The 19253-nt window shown below is 37.0% G+C and overlaps 1 protein-coding gene and 1 long non-coding RNA gene across 2 annotated transcripts in view; one reads left to right on the forward strand and one right to left on the reverse strand.

Annotated features, from left to right (window-relative positions):
* The first annotated feature begins 7272 nt into the window (after positions 1-7272).
* LOC134761779 (uncharacterized) overlaps positions 7273-19253 on the forward strand; it is a 236347-nt gene continuing 224366 nt past the window's right edge. The window contains exon 1 of the long non-coding RNA XR_010140892.1: positions 7273-7612. This is a non-coding gene — a long non-coding RNA (uncharacterized LOC134761779). The remainder of the gene's footprint in view (positions 7613-19253) is intronic.
* Positions 10952-11333, reverse strand: LOC100457706 (non-histone chromosomal protein HMG-17-like). The gene has a single exon (XM_054560775.1). The coding sequence runs from the start codon at positions 11231-11233 to the stop codon at positions 10952-10954; it is 282 nt and encodes a 93-aa protein (XP_054416750.1). The 5' UTR covers positions 11234-11333.

Consider the following 19253-nt stretch of genomic DNA (forward strand, 5'->3'; position numbering starts at 1 on the left):
TCCTTCCTAAGGATGTTGCATCTGCCTATGCCTGGGATTGGCTAGAGTGAGTCCATCTTGTTTATTACCCATGAAAGCCTAAGAAAAACTCATGGAGGTGCTAAAACCACAATGCTAATGTCATGTTAATGACATTTAATGAGTTGAGTCAAATTAAGGGCAGTTAGGTTGATATATTGTCCCTGTGCCTAGGCTGGGACATTCCCTTCTGAGCAAGATCCTGGCATAAGAGGAAATTCTTAACCACATTTCTTTCCACTAGGTATAGGGGTTGCGCAGGTGTGGTCCTGCAGGTAATTTTCTACTCCTGAAACCCTCCCTCCCTATCTGCCTAACGAGCCTCTAACTTTCTCCTCTGTTGGCTGAACTGTTCTCCCTGCAGGTCCTGGTTCTCATTTCTTCTCATTGGGTGGGGCTGCCCAAATTAAGACTCCAGAATAACCACCTTGCCCAAACCTGACCACTTCAATCACAGGCAGCCCAGCAGTGTTAAGGAACGCCCACATGCAGAGATGAGAAAGAACCAATGCAAACTCCAACAACTCAAATTGCCAGTGTTTTATGTTCTCAAAATGGCCACAGTACTTCTCTAACAAAAGTTCTTAATGAGGCTGAGTTGGCTGAAATGATAGAAACAGAATCCAGAATACAGATAAGAATGAAGATCACTGAAATTCAGGAGAATGACAAAACCCAATCCCCAAAAATGAAGAATCACAATAAAATAATACAGGAGCTGACAGTAAAATAGCCAGTATAAAAAAGAACCTAACTGATCTGATAGAGCTGAAAAACACACTCCAGGAATTTCACAATGCAATCGCAAATATTAACAGCAGAATAGACCAAGCTGAGTAAAGAATCTCAGAACTTGAAGACCGGCTCTCTGAACTGAAATAAGATGGTAAGACAAAAAAAAAAAAAAGAGAAAAGCAATGAACAAAAACTCCAAGAAATGTGGAATTATGTAAAGACACCAAATCTATGAATAGCTGGCATCCCTGAAAGGGATAGGGAGAAAGTAAAAAACTTGGAAAGGATATTTCACGATACCATCCATGAAAACTTTCCCAACCTAGCTAGAGAGGCCAATAATCAAATTCAGGAAATACAGAGAACCACTACAAGATTCTACACAAGAAGATTATCTCCAACACACTTAATCATCAGATTTTCCAAGGTTGAAATGAAAGACAGAACATTAAAGGCAGCTAGAGAGAAAAGGCAGGTCACTCATAAAGGGAACTCTATCAGGCTAACAATGGACCTCTCAGCAAAAAACCCTGCAAGCCAGAAGAGATTGAGGACCTATATTCAACATTCTTATAGAAAGAAATCTTCAACCAAGAATTTCATATCCAGCCAAACTAAGCTTCCTCAGCAAAGGAAAAATAAGATGCTTTTCAGATAAGCAAATGCTAAAAGAGTTTGTTACCACCAGATCCACCTTACAAGGGATGTTGAAAGGGGTACTAAATATGGAAAGGAAAGATTGTTACCAGCCAAGACAAAAAAACATGTAAGTAGAAAGACCAGTGACACTATAAAGCTACCAAACAAATAAGGTGGCACAATAACTAGGTAACAACACAATGACAGGATCAAATTCACACATATCAATCCTACCTTGAATGTAAATAGGCTAAATGCCCAATTTAAAGTTACAGAGTGGCAATCTGTCTATAAAAGCAAGACCCAATAGTATGCTGTCTTCAAGAGAACCATCTCAAACACAATGACACACATAGGCTCATAATAAAGGGAAGGATAAAAATCCACCAAGCAAAAAGAAATCCCAAAAAAAGCAGGGGTTACAATCTTAATTTCAGACAAAACAGGCTTTACACCAACAAAGATCAAAAAAGGCAAAGAAGGGCATTACATAATGGCCTAGGGTTCAATTCAACAAGAAGACCTAACTATAATAAGTATATATGCACCCAACACAGGAGCACCCAGATTCATAAAGCAAGTTCCCAGAGACACATGAAGAGACTTAGACTTCCACACAATAATAGTGGGAGACTTAAACACCCCACTTATAGTAATAGACAGATCACTGAGGCAGAGAATCAACAAAGATATTCAGGACCTGAACTCAACATTGGATCAAATGAATCTGATAGACCTCTATATAACTCTCCACCCCAAAACAACAAAATATACATTCTTCTCATCTGCACATGACACATACTCTAGAATTGACCACACAATCAAACATAAAACAATTCTCAGCAAATGCAAAAGGACCAAAATCATATCAGACACACTCTTGGACCACAGTGCAATAAAAAATAGAAATCAAAGCTAAAAAAAAATCATTCAACACCATGAAATTACATAGAAATTATACATCCTGTGTCAGAATGACTTTTCGGTAGATAATGAAATTAAGGCAGAAGTCAAGAAATGCTTTGAAACGAATGAGAACAAAGATAAATCATACCATAATCTCTGTGACATAGCTAAGGCAGTGTTAAGAGGGAAATTTATAGCTCTAAACACCTACATCAAAAAGTTAGAAAGATCTAAATTTAATAAGCTAGCATCACAATTAAAAGAACTAGAGAATAAAGAGCAAAACAACCCCAAATCTAGAAGAAAACAAGAAATAACCAAAATCAGGGCTGAACTGAAGGAGATCGAGACATGGAAAACCATTCAAAAGATCAACAAATTCAGGACTTGTTTTTCTGAAAAAAAAAAAAAAAATTATACGATAAAGAGGCCGCTGGCTAGATTAATAAAAAAGAAAAGAGACAAGGTCCAAATAAACATAATCAGAACCAACAAAGGGGACGTCACCACTGATTCCACAGAAGTACAAATAACCATTGCAGAATACTATGAACCCCTCTATGCACACAAACTAGAAAACCTCAAAGAACTGCATAAATTCCTGGACACATACACCCTCCTAAGATTGAAACAGCAAGAAATTAATTCCCTGAACAGACCAAAAACAAGCTTCAAAATTAAATCAGTGATAAGTAGCCTATCAACCAAAAAAATCTCAGAACCAGATAGATTCACATTTGAATTGTAGCAAATGTACAAAGAAGAGCTGTTACCATTCTTGCTCAAACTCTTCCAAAAAATTAAGGAGGACAAACTCCTCTCCAACTCATTCTATGAGGCCAGCCTCATTCTGATACCAAAGCCAGGCAAAGACACAACACAGAAAAGAAAACCTCAGGCCAATATACTTGATGAACATTAATGCAAAAATCTTTGACAAAATACTTGCAAACTGAATCCAGAACCACATCAAAATGCTTATCCACCACAATCAAGTAGGCTTAATTCCTGGGATGTAAGCTTGGTTCAAAGTATGCAAGTCAATAAATGTGATTCATCACATGGACAGAACTAAAGACAAAAATCAACACGATTATTTCAATAGATGCAGAAAAGACATTTGATACAATTTAACATTCTTTTATGTTAAAAACTCTTAATAAACTATGTATTGAAGAAATATACCTCAAAATCATAAGAGCCATATATGACAAATTCATAGCCAACATCATACTGAATGAGCAAAAGCTGGAAGCATTCTCCTTAAACACCAGCACAAGATAGGGATGCCCTATCTTATCACTCCCATTCAACATAGTATTGGAAGTCCCAGACAGAGTAATCATGGAAGAGAAAGAAATAAATGGCAACCAAATGGGAAGAGAGAAAGTCAAACTATCCCTGTTTGAAGATGACATGATTTTATATCTAGAAAAATCCCAGTCTCAGCCCAAAATCTCCTTCAGCAGATAAACAACTTCAAGTGTAAATTTGCTCAGCCATTGTGGAAAGCAGTGTGACAACTCCTCAAAGAGCTAAAAACAGAACTACCATTCAACCCAGCAATCCCATTACTGGGTATATACCCAAAGGAATATAAATCATTCTACCACAAAGACACATGCATGCATATGTTCATTTCAGCATTATTCACAATAGTAAATACATGGAATCAAACGAAATACCTATCAATAGTAGACTAGATAAAGAAAATGTGGTACATATACAGTATGGAATACTATGCACCCATAAAAAAGAATGAGATCTTGTTCTTTTCAATAACATGGATGGAGCTGGAGGTCATCATTCTTAGCAAACTAATGCAGGAACAGAAAAACCAAATACCACATGCTCTCACTTACAAGTGGGAGCTAAATGATGAGAACACATGGACACAAAGATGGGAACAGCACACACTGGGGCCTATCTGAGGGTGGAGGGTAGAAGGAGCAAAAGGAACAGAAAAAACAACTATTGGGTGTTAGGCATAGTATCTGGGTGACAAAATAATCTGTACAATAAACCACTGTGGCATGAGTTTACCCATATAACAAATTTGCACATGTACCCCTGAACGTAAAAGTCAGAAAAAAAGAATTATGAAAAATATAAAAGGAAAAATCAACATTTGAATGACTGTGTGATTACTGTACTAAATACACAACTATGATTCGACATATCATCTAAGAAGCCAAGACACCTAATAAGATTTTGTCAATATTATATAAAAGATAATTTAAACCAAAAGCATTTGAATACTTTATATAGATACCACTATATAATTTATCTGTAAAACATGTTACCACGTAAAAAATTCCATTCTAAAACGCTCCCCCAAACCGCAGTGTCATCTACTAACACAATCTCACAAGCTGTTCTGAGGAGGTCTTGATGATTATCAGTCTGGGTTCATTTTAACTTTGTTGTTGTTGTTGTTATATGTATAAAGAACAGAGATTTATTTTTCACAGTTCAGGGGGCGATTTTCTTTTTTTAGGGTTGAAACCATGTACAAACCTCCCAACTTCAGTCCCAGGGCATTGGAAGAATGCTGAGGTCCTTCTCAGTGGAGCCAGGTTAGCCAAGTGTGAGGAGCAGGGAGAATAATGTTCTTCAATTAGAATTGTAAAAGTTTGTGTTTATTATGTTGATAATATTTTAATTAGTGCTATTTTGAGAAATTAACATTACAATGTAACGACTATTTAATGAGTATGTTAGTATAGAATAAGCAGACTTATTTCAATCAGTTTTTTCTTTTTCTCTGAAACGTGGCATATTTCTGCAACTCACTATACTAAATAATATGAAACCAATATTCTGGGCTCCATGGGTCACTGTCCCACTCCCTGAAGGAAATAATAGCTCTTCTTACAGCAGCCAGCTACCTAAGCTTTTCTTGCCTCTTTAACTATTAATAATTCACCCCATGGCAACTTGAGGCACCTTTTTAAAAGATCAGATTATTTATCTCTCCATTAATCACTCTAAAGTAAAATTTTATAGTATCTTCTCATCACCCTTAGAAAAGGATTGCAAGACAAAACATAGAACAAGTGTTATGTTGTATTATATTATTGCAGAACAAGTGTTGGATGAGACAAATTATACCAAAAGTAATTATCTAAAATTCCAATTTAATTAGGCAGCTTCTATTTTTATTTGCTAAATCTGGCACCTTAGTTTAGCTGATAAAGAAAACCCCTTTTAGTGTCCTACACACCCTATCCACTCTTGCATCTGCTGGCTTTGACCGCATCATGTTATATCAGTCTCTACTACACTCTTCTCTATTCCTTTGTTTCACAAAATGCAAGCTGACCCATCAGTGGGTTGTGAAGTCAACTCAGGGGCCTGTCTGTGTTGAGAGAGACAGAGAGAGAGAGGAGAGAGAGGAGAGAGAGAGAGAGAGAAAGAGAGAGAGAGAACAAAACAAAATTAGAGGAATAGAAACAAAGGTAAAAGTGCATAACATGTAGTAACAGAATAATGCTTCATAAAACTCTAAGCTATACATGTGTGTGTCTCTGGTGTCTCTAGGTGTGTATTAGGTGACAATGTAAAATTATTTTTTTTACTGTGGGTCTGGGTCAAGTATTTTGAAAGCCACTGCCTAGCCACATTGCCCTTTATTAAACCAGCAAGTGCAAACCACTTTTCGGCTCCTGGACCTTTGCAAGATTTTTTTCCCTCTGCTTAGAATGATTCTCTTCTCCATAATACCTTATCTTCCTCATGTGTCTGGCTCCTTGTAATTATTAGGTTCTAAACTTAAATGGTATTGTGTCCAGAATCGGTGGGTTCTTGGTCTCACTGACTTCAAGAATGAAGCCGCGGACCCTCGCGGTGAGTGTTACAGTTCTTAAAGGCAGCGTGTCTGGAGTTTGTTTCTTCCTTCTGATGTTCGGATGTGTTCGGAGTTTCTTCCTTCTGGTGGGTTCGTGGTTTGGCAGGCTCAGGAGTGAAGCTGCAGACCTCTGCGGTGAGTGTTACAGCTCTTAAGGAGGCGCATCTGGAATCGTTCGTTCCTCCTGGTGGGTTCGTGGTCTCGCTGGCTTGAAGAGTGAAGCTGCAGACCTTCGCAGTGAGTGTTACAGCTCATAAAGGCAATGTGGACCCAAAGAGTGAGCAGCAGCAAGGTTTATTGCAAAGAACAAAGCTTGCAGTGTGGAAGACGACCTCAACAGGTTACCACTGCTGGCAAGGACAGCCTGCTTTTATTCTCTTATCTGGCCCCACCCACATCCTGCTGATTGGTCCATTTTACAGAGAGCTGATTGGTCCGTCTTGACAGGGTGCTGATTGGTGCATTTACAATCCCTGAGCTAGACACAAAAGTTCTCCAGGTCCCAACCAGATTAGCTAGATACAGAGTGTCCACACAAAGGTTCTCCAAGTCCCTACCAGAGTAGCTAGATACAGAGTGTGGATTGGTGCATTCACAAACCCTGAGCTAGACACAGGGTGCTGATTGGTGTGTTTACAAACCTTGAGCTAGATACAGAGTGCTAATTGGTGTATTTACAATCCCTTAGCTAGACATAAAGGTTCTCCAAGACCCCACCAGACTCAGAAGCCCAGCTGGCTTCACCCAGTGGATTCCACGCGGGGGTCGCGGGTGGAGCTGCCTGCCAGTCCTGCGCCCTGCGCCCGCACTCCTCAGCCCTTGGGTGGTCGATGGGACTGGGCGCCCTGTTGCAGGGGGTGGCGCTCGTCGAGGAGGCTCCGGCCGCGCAGAAGCCCACGGCGGGGGAGGCTCAGGCATGGCGGGCTGCGGTCCCGAGCCCTGCCCCGCCGGGAGGCAGCTAAGGCCTGGCGAGAAGTCGAGCACAGCAGCTGCTGGCCCAGGTGTTAAGCTCCTCACAGCCAGGGCGGCGGGCTGGCGCTCGGAGTGCGGGGCCTGCTGAGGCCACGCCCACCCGGAACTCGCGCTGGCCCGCAAGCGCCGCGCAGCTCGGGTCCCCGCAAGCGCCGCGCAGCTCGGGTCCCCGCAAGCGCCGCGCAGCTCGGGTTCCCGCCGGCGCCTCTCCCTCCACACCTCCCCACAAGCTGAGGGAGCCGGCTCCGGCCTTGGCCAGCCCAGAAAGGGGCTCCCACAGTGCAGCGGTGGGCTGAAGGGCTCTTCAAGCGCGGCGAGTGGGCGCCAAGGCGAAGGAGGCGCGGAGAGGGAGCGAGGGCTGTGAGGGCTGCTAACACGCTGTCACCTCTCAGTATCTTCTTAAAGAGGCTTCCGATAGTGCAATATGTTGAATATTGAAGAGACTGATTCACCTTGCTCTAAAGACCTGTGGCAGACAAACATATTTAATGTAAGGTAAGTCATATACCACTCCCCACTCCACACCCCACACACACAGCCCTCCAATATTATTTGAGTTCACTATTAAAGAAAAGTCCGTATTTTTCTCAGTTGGTTAATACTATTTAGAGCAAGTAATGACACCTACTTTGGAGGTATATTTTATTATTTTATTTGTTAAATGTATTAGTTACTGCAATATCCCTCAAATTTGTTAAATAATGTAACCAAGGAATTGAAATTTACTTTTTAAATTATTTCAGTTGATCTAATTATTTATATAGTTCGTTATAGTGTGTAGGTACCTGATTATTGGAATCTAAACCTTTGTGAAGTGTTCTGTTTTTAATCCACAAGAGGGATTCACATCTCTTAGGGTAAAATAATTTACAGAAATCTGCTTTGAGGCTCAGAGACAAATTCTTCTTGAATATGCTTACATGAACTAAACAGCTCTCATTTTATCCTAAGTGATACTTATAAAAGCCTTTGCATAATGCCACTCTTTTCCATTTATATAGACTTCTAAAAAAATGAGCATGCTTGTCTTCCAGCTACTAACAACAGATGTGCTTAGCATAAAACATCAGAAGTGAATTTTGCAAACTGTAGCTAAGATCTAGTAAAATTGGAATGAAAATTTGCCTTCGAGGAAGCTATCTGCTATTTTCTTCTGCAAATTTGTCTCATATTTTCCTTAAAGATAAGGGGGAAAGGATAAGCTCTCAGTTATGCCTCTATATTAGCATTACATCTGCTTACCAACTTTAAATATTTTTCTGAAAAGTTTCAATTGGGTCCTTGTGTCAGAGACCTTCAATAAAAGATTTTTAATTCAAAAGAGTTGAAATAATCTATGGCCCTTTGACTTGAAGAAGTCACTTTTAAAATTCAGTTACCTCTGTCATAGAGTTTTCAACCATTAAGCATCTCTTTTTAATTTTTTTTCTAAAATTTGCTCAGGATTTAAATGGAAGCAATAATGTAAACTGAAAAGCATAAGAGATCGACTCTTCTAATTTATGACAAAGAAAACTACTGCATTTGCTTCTTTTAATGTTTATAAGCAATTTTCTAAAATATTATATTCTAAAAGCACACTGATTTTCCTTTTAGTAGTAATTGTGAGAGGTTTTCAAGTTGCAGTCTTTGAATTTTATTCTGATTGTCGGGTATATTATATTTGTGATAATAATTGTGGGAGTATACTGTTTATTAATAGTATGTTACATTTCCATAGTATTTCAAAACTTCTGAAGCATAAATTTATTCTTTTAAGTTCCAAACTATATTTTTTTTTCTCAAAGCTTTACAAAATGTTTTGCTTTTGAAATTTTAACACACTAAATTCCACTTTCAAACTAGGTTGTTTTGGCTTTTCTTTATCTCCCCAAGACTTGAAATCTTTTCAATTAGGCTTCTTAGTTGACTTTGCTCAACTATGACATGAAACAATTAGCTTTTTATTAAATCTACTAACCATCAAAAAGCACAATGTAGATGTTTTGTAGCAGATAAAGTAATATCTTTTCTCATAGAGTAAGCCTTTATTTCAAATAAAAGTAATAAAATTATGCTTATTGCTCCCAATTTATCTTGGTATATATTTCCAGAAATACTATGCAGTCATGAAAGAAGTTGACAGTAACAGTGGGTACCCCATTTTTTGCTGAACTGATTAGTTTTGTAATATAAATTGCATGAAGACAAACCAAAAGTTTGTTCCACATTAATGCACTAATAAAATTGATTATTTGATTTGCTACTACAGAATACATTTTAAAAACTAGTCACTATTTGAAAAATTGTTTCTGACTTGTGGTTGCCCAGATGTCTTGATTGCAGAACAACCCCATTCCTGAATGTAGGCACCAGGCAGCTGTTGTTTTCTTCTCAGAACTTGACAGTTGCAATAATTTAAAGCCAAGTCCTGATGCTTTGCTGAATTAGTTATTCTCTTCTCACCATATATAGTCATTGACATTTCATAACATTTGAGCATCTTGCTCACTCTTTCATTGAATGAACATGCCACTGAAATCACAACAGTGACTGAAAATTCAAGGAACTGGAATAATTTTGATGATCCTGAATTAATTTTTTAATATAGAAATTTCTATGAAAGGAAGGTAATAAATACTGCAAAGAAATTGACCATGACATCATCACATATATCTGTTGTATTTAAATTTCAAGATTTCATTTATAAATGGATTAAACACTATACTTTTTATATTGTTCCCAACATTTTGTCTCTGCTTGTGTGTCACGCAATACATTGGGAATCTTCCAGGTGTGATTTTCATCACTTTAGCTTTTTCCTACTTCTGTGTTGCCCAAGTTACACCATTCAGCAGCAAGTAGCTGTAGTGTTAAGTTTGCATGTTAAGGCTTTCCTGGAATGTACTGAAATGTGTCCTTCAGCATGTCCAGTTTTAATACCTAACTTCTCACAAAGTGAGAATTTTGCAAAGCATCCAGAAGTCTCATGTATACTAGAATTTTAAATCTAATATTTTTGCTTATGTACATAAGATAAATTGAAGTTATTTTCTTTTTTTTTCGCAAGCCAAACTGTATCCATCTTCATTAAAGATACTTTCCATAAACAATCATGGTATTTCAGGCAGGACGTGGGCAGACAGTCGTTAACAGTATACAGCAACTTTCAAACTCCTTTCTTCAACGGACTACCAAAAATCAGAAAGCCACTATAAAACTCAATGAAGTCTTCATCTGATGCTCTGAACAGGGAAAGCTTAGAGTGAGGGTTGACATTTCACATTTAGCATGTTGTTTAACAACTTTTCATGAGCTGACCCTGACTTTCAGGAAGTGAAATGAAAATGGCAGAATTTATCTTAAGATCCACAATCTAGAAACGGGAACCAATGCTCTTTTGACAGGTGCCATCTCAGTGGCATCACTGGAAGTCCAGATTGCCTGACACACTGGTTACCAAGGATTGGGGGTCAGGTCCCAACAGATGTCTGGGTTTTAGGGAGTTAAGTCTCTGCTGAAAGATGGAAAGGGAGTGAGGACATAAAAATGAATTTGTTTTTCCATACCACAAGGCTTTTGTGCCAAGGTGAACGTGTGTGCAAAATCAGGGAATCTCTCCTCCTGGGAGCCAAAAAGAAGTCCCTCAAAACTAGAAGAGAAAGATATTTTCCTTACATCAATCCAGCTTCAGAGACATTCTATTAGTTACATACGCCGCTTCCCCCTAAAATACCAATGAAGTGTTCTGTGTGCTAACAACATAGCTTAAAAAAAAGTAAAACAAGATTCTGCATTTTTATAAAACTTGATCAGAATAGTATTTCAAACTGTACAGTCACCAGAAGTACACACTTAATCAAAAAGGCACACACTCCACTTGGCATCTCCAGCACCTTCAGCTTTCTGTGCCTGGTCTGTTTTGGAATCTCTATTTTCTGCAGGGTTATTCCCCTCCTTGCCTGCATCAGCTTTTCCCTTTTTCCCTTTGGGTACCTTCTCTCTCTTCTTTGCAGGGGCCCTTTTAGGCTCGGGCTCTGGCTTTGGAGGAGCAGGTTTAGCAGACAACCTCGTGGATCTTCTCTGTGGTTCATGCTTCACCTTGGTTTTATCTCCTTCAGCCTTTCTCCTGGGCATGGTGGCGGCGACAGCAGCTGGACGTAGGCGCTGGGCACGGGATGCAGCGGTGCGCGGGCTTTGGTCGGTCAGGGGATGGTTCTCGCCTCTTCTTATGCACACTGTTCCTGGAGTTATTTTCAAGATATCAGAAAGCACCTTTAGGTCAATTGTCACTTTATGCCTATGGCTGAATAGAACAAATTTAAATGTAAGGAACTTGGCTTGGCTCTATTAGCTCTGCAAAGGACACTGTCTATTTGATATAACCATGATGTCCACGAGAATGTGCCTCTCAAGTCTCTAGCTGCAGGGAGCTTAACTGTCCGAGGGCCTAGCAGCAGTGCTCCGAAATTCACATAGATTCTTGCGCTGATGGACAACCTCAGGCTACTCCCAAAGATTGAGTATGGCAGGATACCAATGCAGGCTTGTTCCTGGGAGATGCAGCTGTCCTCTGATGCACAGCTTTGGCTTGAGGACTCTTCATCTGCCTTGCCTAACTGCCTAACTTGCCTTAAATATACATGGCAGTTTGAAATGCTGCCACACTAACTAATTAAAATTTACCTCCCTCTTTTATTATTATTTTTTTTAGCAGTATCATGGTTTAATGACTCTGTAAGCATCCGTTAGCTCTCTCCCCATTTTCTCTCACAGTTTTTCCTCTATGAGATTTCTTTCTCATTAAATTTTATTTTGGTGCCGCTTCTCAGAGAATCTAGAGTAATATGACAACCAATTCTTATATTCTGAAGTTTAACAAAAAACTCCATAAATATGTAGACCGTTTATTTTTATCACAATAAAGTGCATTGTTGTTACAAAATATTTGAGAACATCAGAAATTTTATAAGTAATTTCAAATAATTAGGTGAATAGAGAAGCTATCAATTATAAACTTAAAAAAGTACTCACTATATCTCGGTACCTAGAGATGTAGAGATAAAATATAGAGTTTACCTCCATATCACATCCATTAAAATTATCAATAGGAATAAATGACTTAACACTTTTAAATATTTTTGCAAGGTGATTAGATTAGCATGTAATCCATAAGAGTTAAATATCAACTTATTTTATATTGAGAGTGTAAGTATAACCATATTTCACATTTCAAGATTGTAATGATATATTCATGTATTTTTCTTTTCCCACTAGAAATCTAGACTAACACTACACTATAAATTCCCCATTAGTTTTGATTTCCTTGAGGATAGAGACCATGATTATTTTACTTTGCATTTCAAGTACTAGTAAATACCAAATTCAGAGTAAGTGCATAATGAAAGTTCTCACACCTTCCTACTCAAACTGTTGTCCAGGGGCCAGGATTATTGGCATCACTGGAAAGTTATTGGAAATTCAGGATCTAAGATTACCTACAGGACTACTGGTTCCAAATTGGCACTTTATCAAGATCTCTAAATGGTTCATGTACACATTAAAGTGTAGGATGAAGTGATACAGAACCCTTGTCTAACCTTCCTATTTCTTCTTTCCTAAGAGAATCTCAGCTTTAATCAAATAGTCTCCTCTGCCTCATAGCCGTTTATTCTGGGAAAACATTTATTTAGAAGAGAAGCCATATTTGTCTAAACTGGTGATGGCATAATTCTGTTTGAAATAGACTTGTTTGGCCAGGTGTGGTGGCTCACTCCTGTAATTCCAGCACTTTGGGAGGCCAAGGTGGGCGGATCACGAGGTCAAGAGATCGAGACAATCCTGGCTAACACGGTGAAACCCCGTCTCTACTAAAACTACAAAAAATTAGCCCGGCTTGGTTGCGGGAACCTGTAGTCCCAGCTAATCGGGAGGCTGAGGCAGGAGAATGGCGTGAACCCGGGAGGCGGAGCTTGCAGTGAGCCGAGATCGCGCCATTGCACTCCAGCCTGGGCGGCAGAGCGAAACTCCCGTCTCAAAAAAAAAAAAAAAAAAAATTGATTTGTTTATTCGTAAGTCAATGAGTTAAAAGGGATGCTGGAAGGAGAACTTCTGGCCAAGGTGTTATGATTTCAATAAGAATAAAAACCCTTTTCTTATCTCTGGATGTTGTTGTATATTGGACCTTTAAAAGACTCTCAAGAAGTATCTTAGCTTTTTTCTACTTGTCTGATAATGAAGCCCAAAGAAGGAAGATGGAACCATGAAAAACAAAAGACAAATGGAAACAGAGCCCTGACCTATTGTAACTGTCGCAGCATTGGTGGAATTCTTGTTATATGAGATAAAACAAAGAAACAAATTGAAACAAAGCAACAACACAAACTTACATGTTTAAGTAAACTAAAATTGAAACTATTTATTTTTTTAATTGTTTTTTTTTAATGTTGCAGCTGAGGGGATTCTATCCCATACAAGTTTGAAAGAATGAATGAATGACAGGAAATGAAAATACAAGTTCTGTTGCTGGGTAGGGAAAGAAAATAACCATCATTAGTTTTATAGTCATGGTTGCATATTTTTCTCTGCTCAAGTGTTTGTTTTATATTTATTTTTCTGTATTAAAATTCACCACAGTTCTTTTTCCTGCAAATACATATTACTTCTAAATAAAATCAAATATTCTGTCACAAGAAAAAAAATGAACATATTTATCGTTGAAATGTTTGGACAATTCAATGAGAAAACAAAAGCAGTTAAGTTCGTTATTTATCTTAGAACGATGGCTATCCTAAATAATATTTTACTTTTTAACCAGAAATATTTATATCAGTTAGTCTAAGAAGCCTTCTTTACTCATATAGATATGTACCTCTTGAATTATCTTTATACATGGGTACAATGGTGAGATGAATTTCGTGTACTTTTAAGAAGTAATACAGGATAGAATTTGAGACATTATCATCATTGTCGTTATTATTTTTATGTTAGTTGGCCTTTATTGTGTACATTAAACACTAGGCACTATTCTACATGCTTTACAAGGGTTGACATATTTAAACCTTACAACAGCTTTATGAGCCTGGTACACAAGAATTATTGTCTCCATTTTTTGGATTAAGATGTCTCAACTTTGACACTGCTGATATTTTGGGCTGGATAATTATTTACTGTGGGAGGTGCTACTATGTACTGTAGGATGTTTAGCAGCATTACTTGCGTCTGCCTTCTAGATGGGTTGAAAACCACTTTTACAGATTAGGAGAATCAAGCATTGAAAGTATGCAACCCAAATTTCCCATTAGGACTACTGCAGTCATTCCCTCAGCTGCTGTATGTTTTGGAGCCATCAGATGAGTCTGTCCTTGGGAATTGTTTACATATGACCTATCACAGAGTTATACATATAAGAAGTGGTAGAGTCAGGATCCAGTCTCATGCTGGATCAGGTTTCCATGCTCTTAGCCATTATGCCGTGTTGCCTGTCTTATACCTATCATTAATGGAAAGAAGACAGCAAGTGGAAATGAAAAGCTATGCATTTTATTCTTGTCATTTCCTCTGCCTAAAATGCCTTGACTTCCCTACATGTGTTTGATTGATCCCATTCATTAACCTATCCTTGTCTCATCTTATATATGCCAGTTGAGATTTCCTGTTATCTGTAGGCTGTTTTACCTACTACCAAGCCAAGCAGAATATCAGGATATCTTACTTCATAAATCAGGGAAGGTTAGAGATAGATGTAGCTGCTCCTTGCCTGAATGTCGATGCTCTGAATTTTGAACTCTGTGATGTTTCACCTCAGATGAGAAATTTATCCATTAACCTTTCCTTTAATTTCAAGAAGCTTCCCTTTCTCCTTCCTCTAAACAAAATGCTCATCTTCCCTATCTTTAAAGTTCACATACATAAATGTAAAATGAATGAACAGAAACACTAAAAATCATTGAGTTTCCTTCTCTTTAAAAAATATCTTCTTTCTCTTCCTCTGGTTATCATCACACTTGGTGAAAATGTTACCAATGATTGTTATACTATGTAGGTCCTGGTCATCCCATTAAAATCTGACTTCTTCCTTATTTTCACTTTTTAGGAACAGTGTTTGTCATTGGAAACCAAAACCTTATTGACTTCTTGTTCAGTTACTTTGCTACCCCTCTAAGAATGTGATAAGGATGGACAAACACTCCATTTTGACACTCTCATCTTCCATGGCCTATGAGATTCCAGTCTCTCCTTTTAATCTGATTTAGCTGAATGCTTTTTAAAATAAGCCTATTTTTCACTATTTTCTCTGTGCATTGAGGATGTTAGTGTGGACAGCTTGTGTTCTTATGCCAGGTCTTCATCTTGAGCCGTCTCTTCTAAACTGCCATGGCTGAAACAACCATACATATTCATGTGACTTCAGAAATCTATATTTTTTTAGCTTCAGCTCTACTTTTGAGTTCTACAAAAAGCTAACAGTTCTACAAGAAGCTTCCCCTAAAAATCAAACACTGAATTAAATGCTCTAAGAATATCAAATAACTTAATTCACACAGAAATTCTATAAGGTAGGTACAGTTATTCTCTCTGTACTTCCAGGGCCAGTCAGAGTGACTATCATATGGCAGTTGTTGAATGATAATGCCTGAATTAAATGATTCTCACCGAAATAGTCTTTACAGCAATATCTTCAGAGACCATCCTCCATTAAAATACCACCACAAGGACATTAAGCAGAGTGCTATTCCGGAATAAAAAGCCTGCACTTGTGAACTTCCATGCCTTTGCATATGCTGTTGCCTTGGCTTGGAATGCCACTGTTTGTTAACAATCCAGTTGTTTTTTAAGATCCAAATTGTTTCTGTGATGTTTTCCCCTAAATTCCATTTTGTTTCATCACCACCCTTTCCATATTTGCTAAAGAGAGTTATTCTTTTCAGTCTGTCCTGTCTCCAAATTTCTGTATGTATATATATATATGTGTGTGTGTATATATATATGTGTGTATATATGTGTATATATGTGTGTATATATGTGTATATATGTGTGTATATATGTGTGTATATATGTGTGTGTGTATATATATGTGTATATATATGTGTGTGTATATATGTGTATATATGTGTGCATATATATATGTGTATATATATGTGTGTATATATATATGTGTGTATATATATATATTTTACTTTAAGTTCTGGGATACATGTGTAAAACATGCAGGTTTGTTACATAGGTATACATGTGCCATGGTGGTTTGCTGCACCTATCAACCGGTCATCTAGGTTTTAAGCCCCGCATGCATTAGTTATTAGTCCTAATGCTCTCTCTCCCCTTGCCCCCCTCCCCCTGACAGGCCCCAATGTCTGATGTTCCCCTCTGTGTGTCTATGTGTTCTCATTATTCAACTCCCACTTATGAGTGAGAACATTTGGTGTTTGGTTTTTTGTTCCTGTGTTAGTTTGCTGAGAATGATGGCTTCCAGTTTCATGGTATATGTATTTATAAAAGCGTGCTTAAGTTCTCTTTTGAATTGTGTTTTCTTTAATCCTTTCTTCAACTCTGCACAGTTTTCATCTAGCATGTTTTTAGCATGAAGTAAATATTCAACTAAATATTATTTCAATTGAATTAAAATCAAATAATTATCTAAAGCAAATACCTACTTTTATGTGTCTTATCGTTCTATGTGTATATATTCTCTGTGCATTGAGGTACCTCTGTTACCAGTTTGTAATCTGATTTATCAGCATCCATCAGTTAGACATAGTACTTGTAGAATAAATGTATGAATGAATGACCCACATCGTTCTGAATGTATAAGGTGTTGATTTTATTATTCCATGATTATTTTATATTAAACATTTAATTATTGAATTAGTTGAAAGTGGAGTCTGAGTAGGAAACCTGAACCCAGAGGTACAAGCGTAAAGGTATTAAAGGCTTATTTAAACATTTATCTAACTATCTATTAATTGAAGGATTTTAAATTACTAGTCAATATCATAAATAGTCATTATCATGTGTAATAGGGCCAGCGTTCAGATACTACAAAATTCAGTCTTTATTTAGCAGGATTCAACCTTTACATGGAAAGATTCCTGCTTTTGATTAAGAATGAATTCAAGCATTATTCAGAGACAATTATGTGAAGCCTACATATAACTCATCTGTATGTCCTTTTGAAATGCAAGCGCTTGAAGTAAAATCTTGAAATAAATAATAGGAGCAGAATTCCCAAATGATAGATACCTTAGTATCATAATAAGTAGAGTTCTATTAAGAAGGAATTAGAAAATATGCAAATTTCTTTACATCTATGCATACTTTAAAAAGTCTTAATAAAATTAGATATTTAAATCAGAGTAAGAAAATTTTAATTTCTAGTAAGGGGAAGAAGATATATAACAACATTTTTGTCTATAATATGGTCTATAATGGAATTACAAAGAACATTTATAAATATTTTATAAAATTAGAAAATATACTTACTTAGAAGTTTATAATTATTTGTAGTATACTGCAATAGTATTTGTAGATGTGTTCTTAAAGATATTGTGAAAAAGGGATCACAAGTTTGCCAAAGAGAGACATTGCAAAAGGATATTTACCATGTTTATTTAAACATAGTGTAGGATAGGGTGACCTGGTCTTCTGCTTTATAAGGACAAATTCTTGGTACAGTTCAACAGTATCAAGTTGATCAGGCTTGAAAAGGCTATCTCATGTTGATTAAAATCAAAAGTGACATATAAAAGTTACAATGCCAATTTATTTTCTTACAATAGAAATATAACTGCCATGGCACATTTCCTTTAGGCAAGCTGCATGAGAAAACCATTATCAGAAGATTGCTGGCTGAATACGGAACCAGAACTGGTGTTAGAGAGGCTGGGATATAGCTGAGCGGTAGTTATGTCATTTGAATATTTAATGCCCACAGGCTAAAACACCAAATGTATCCATTTTCTCAATAGATTTACTTTTTATTCCATATGAGGGGTTCAGTTATTGGTTCAAGGCAATCTCTTCCTTGCTTAATGATGGATGACTGCTGCCAAAATGCCTCCTTTTTTCTTTGTATACCTTTCTGACAATTTTCTTTTCCAGTTGGCACATTTTTAAACTTAGCAGGTAATTTATTGATCCATTTACTGTCAAGTTCCTCTTGCTGGCAAGTGATTCTGTTCTCATATAATATATTTGTGTGTCTCTGATCTTACGTATGCTTGTTGAATTTAGAATTTAACTGCCAAAGTGAAATCTTATTCTCATGTCCCACTTCTTGGTGGAGACATTTTTGCCCTCTCTATGCCCTCATGAAGCCAATGAAAGCATAAAATTAGATTTATAGAAACACACACACACACACACAATACTCTTATTATTATTGTAGGCTGCATTTCTACTGCTATCATTTTGTAGACCAATTATGGTTAATGAGATAATATTTCAAAAATTTCCCCAGTTTCTGTTTCAGATAATGACTTTTATTTGGCAATGTGGAAAATCTTTATTTGATGTTGGCATTACATTTGAACTGTTACTTACATATAAAAGTACTCAGTGACATTTACCAGGTGACTCTGTCTGTGGCAATTAAGTGGTTGATTAAAAATAACATTCTTACATTCAACCAAATATTAAATTATTTGAATAAAAGATTATAAATGAATTCAGAAATAAATTGTAATTGGTTTACCTTGTATTTCAGCAAATTGTTGAGCAGTTCAGTCATTTTGAAATACATCTCAATGTTGATCTTTATACCCTACGTATCTCTAAATAGAAATTCTGAAGGAATATATTCACAGTAGGCAGAGTCTCTTGAGAAGTAAAACTCTGTTGGTCAAGCTGCATATAAGGCTGACATTAAATGTATGCATGCATCCCTTTTTCTTGCATTATATTAATTTGCTTTTTAAAAAACAATTGTGTTGTGCTTTATGTTTGGGATTTGTATTTTCAGTCTTTAGTGAAACTAATTCTGAAACACAAAAATACTTTTCCTAAAATAAGCAAAAATAATATTTGAAATTCAATTGAAATAATTTTTGTGGGAGAACTAAGATGCAAATAAGCAATACATATAACTTTTTACTATTTCTGATCAACAAACTTATTGAGTTTGCATTTAAAGATAAAAACGAGTTTTAATTTTTACTTT

The sequence above is a fragment of the Pongo abelii genome, chromosome 6, assembly GCF_028885655.2.
Source record: "Pongo abelii isolate AG06213 chromosome 6, NHGRI_mPonAbe1-v2.0_pri, whole genome shotgun sequence".
Taxonomy (NCBI): domain Eukaryota; kingdom Metazoa; phylum Chordata; class Mammalia; order Primates; family Hominidae; genus Pongo; species Pongo abelii.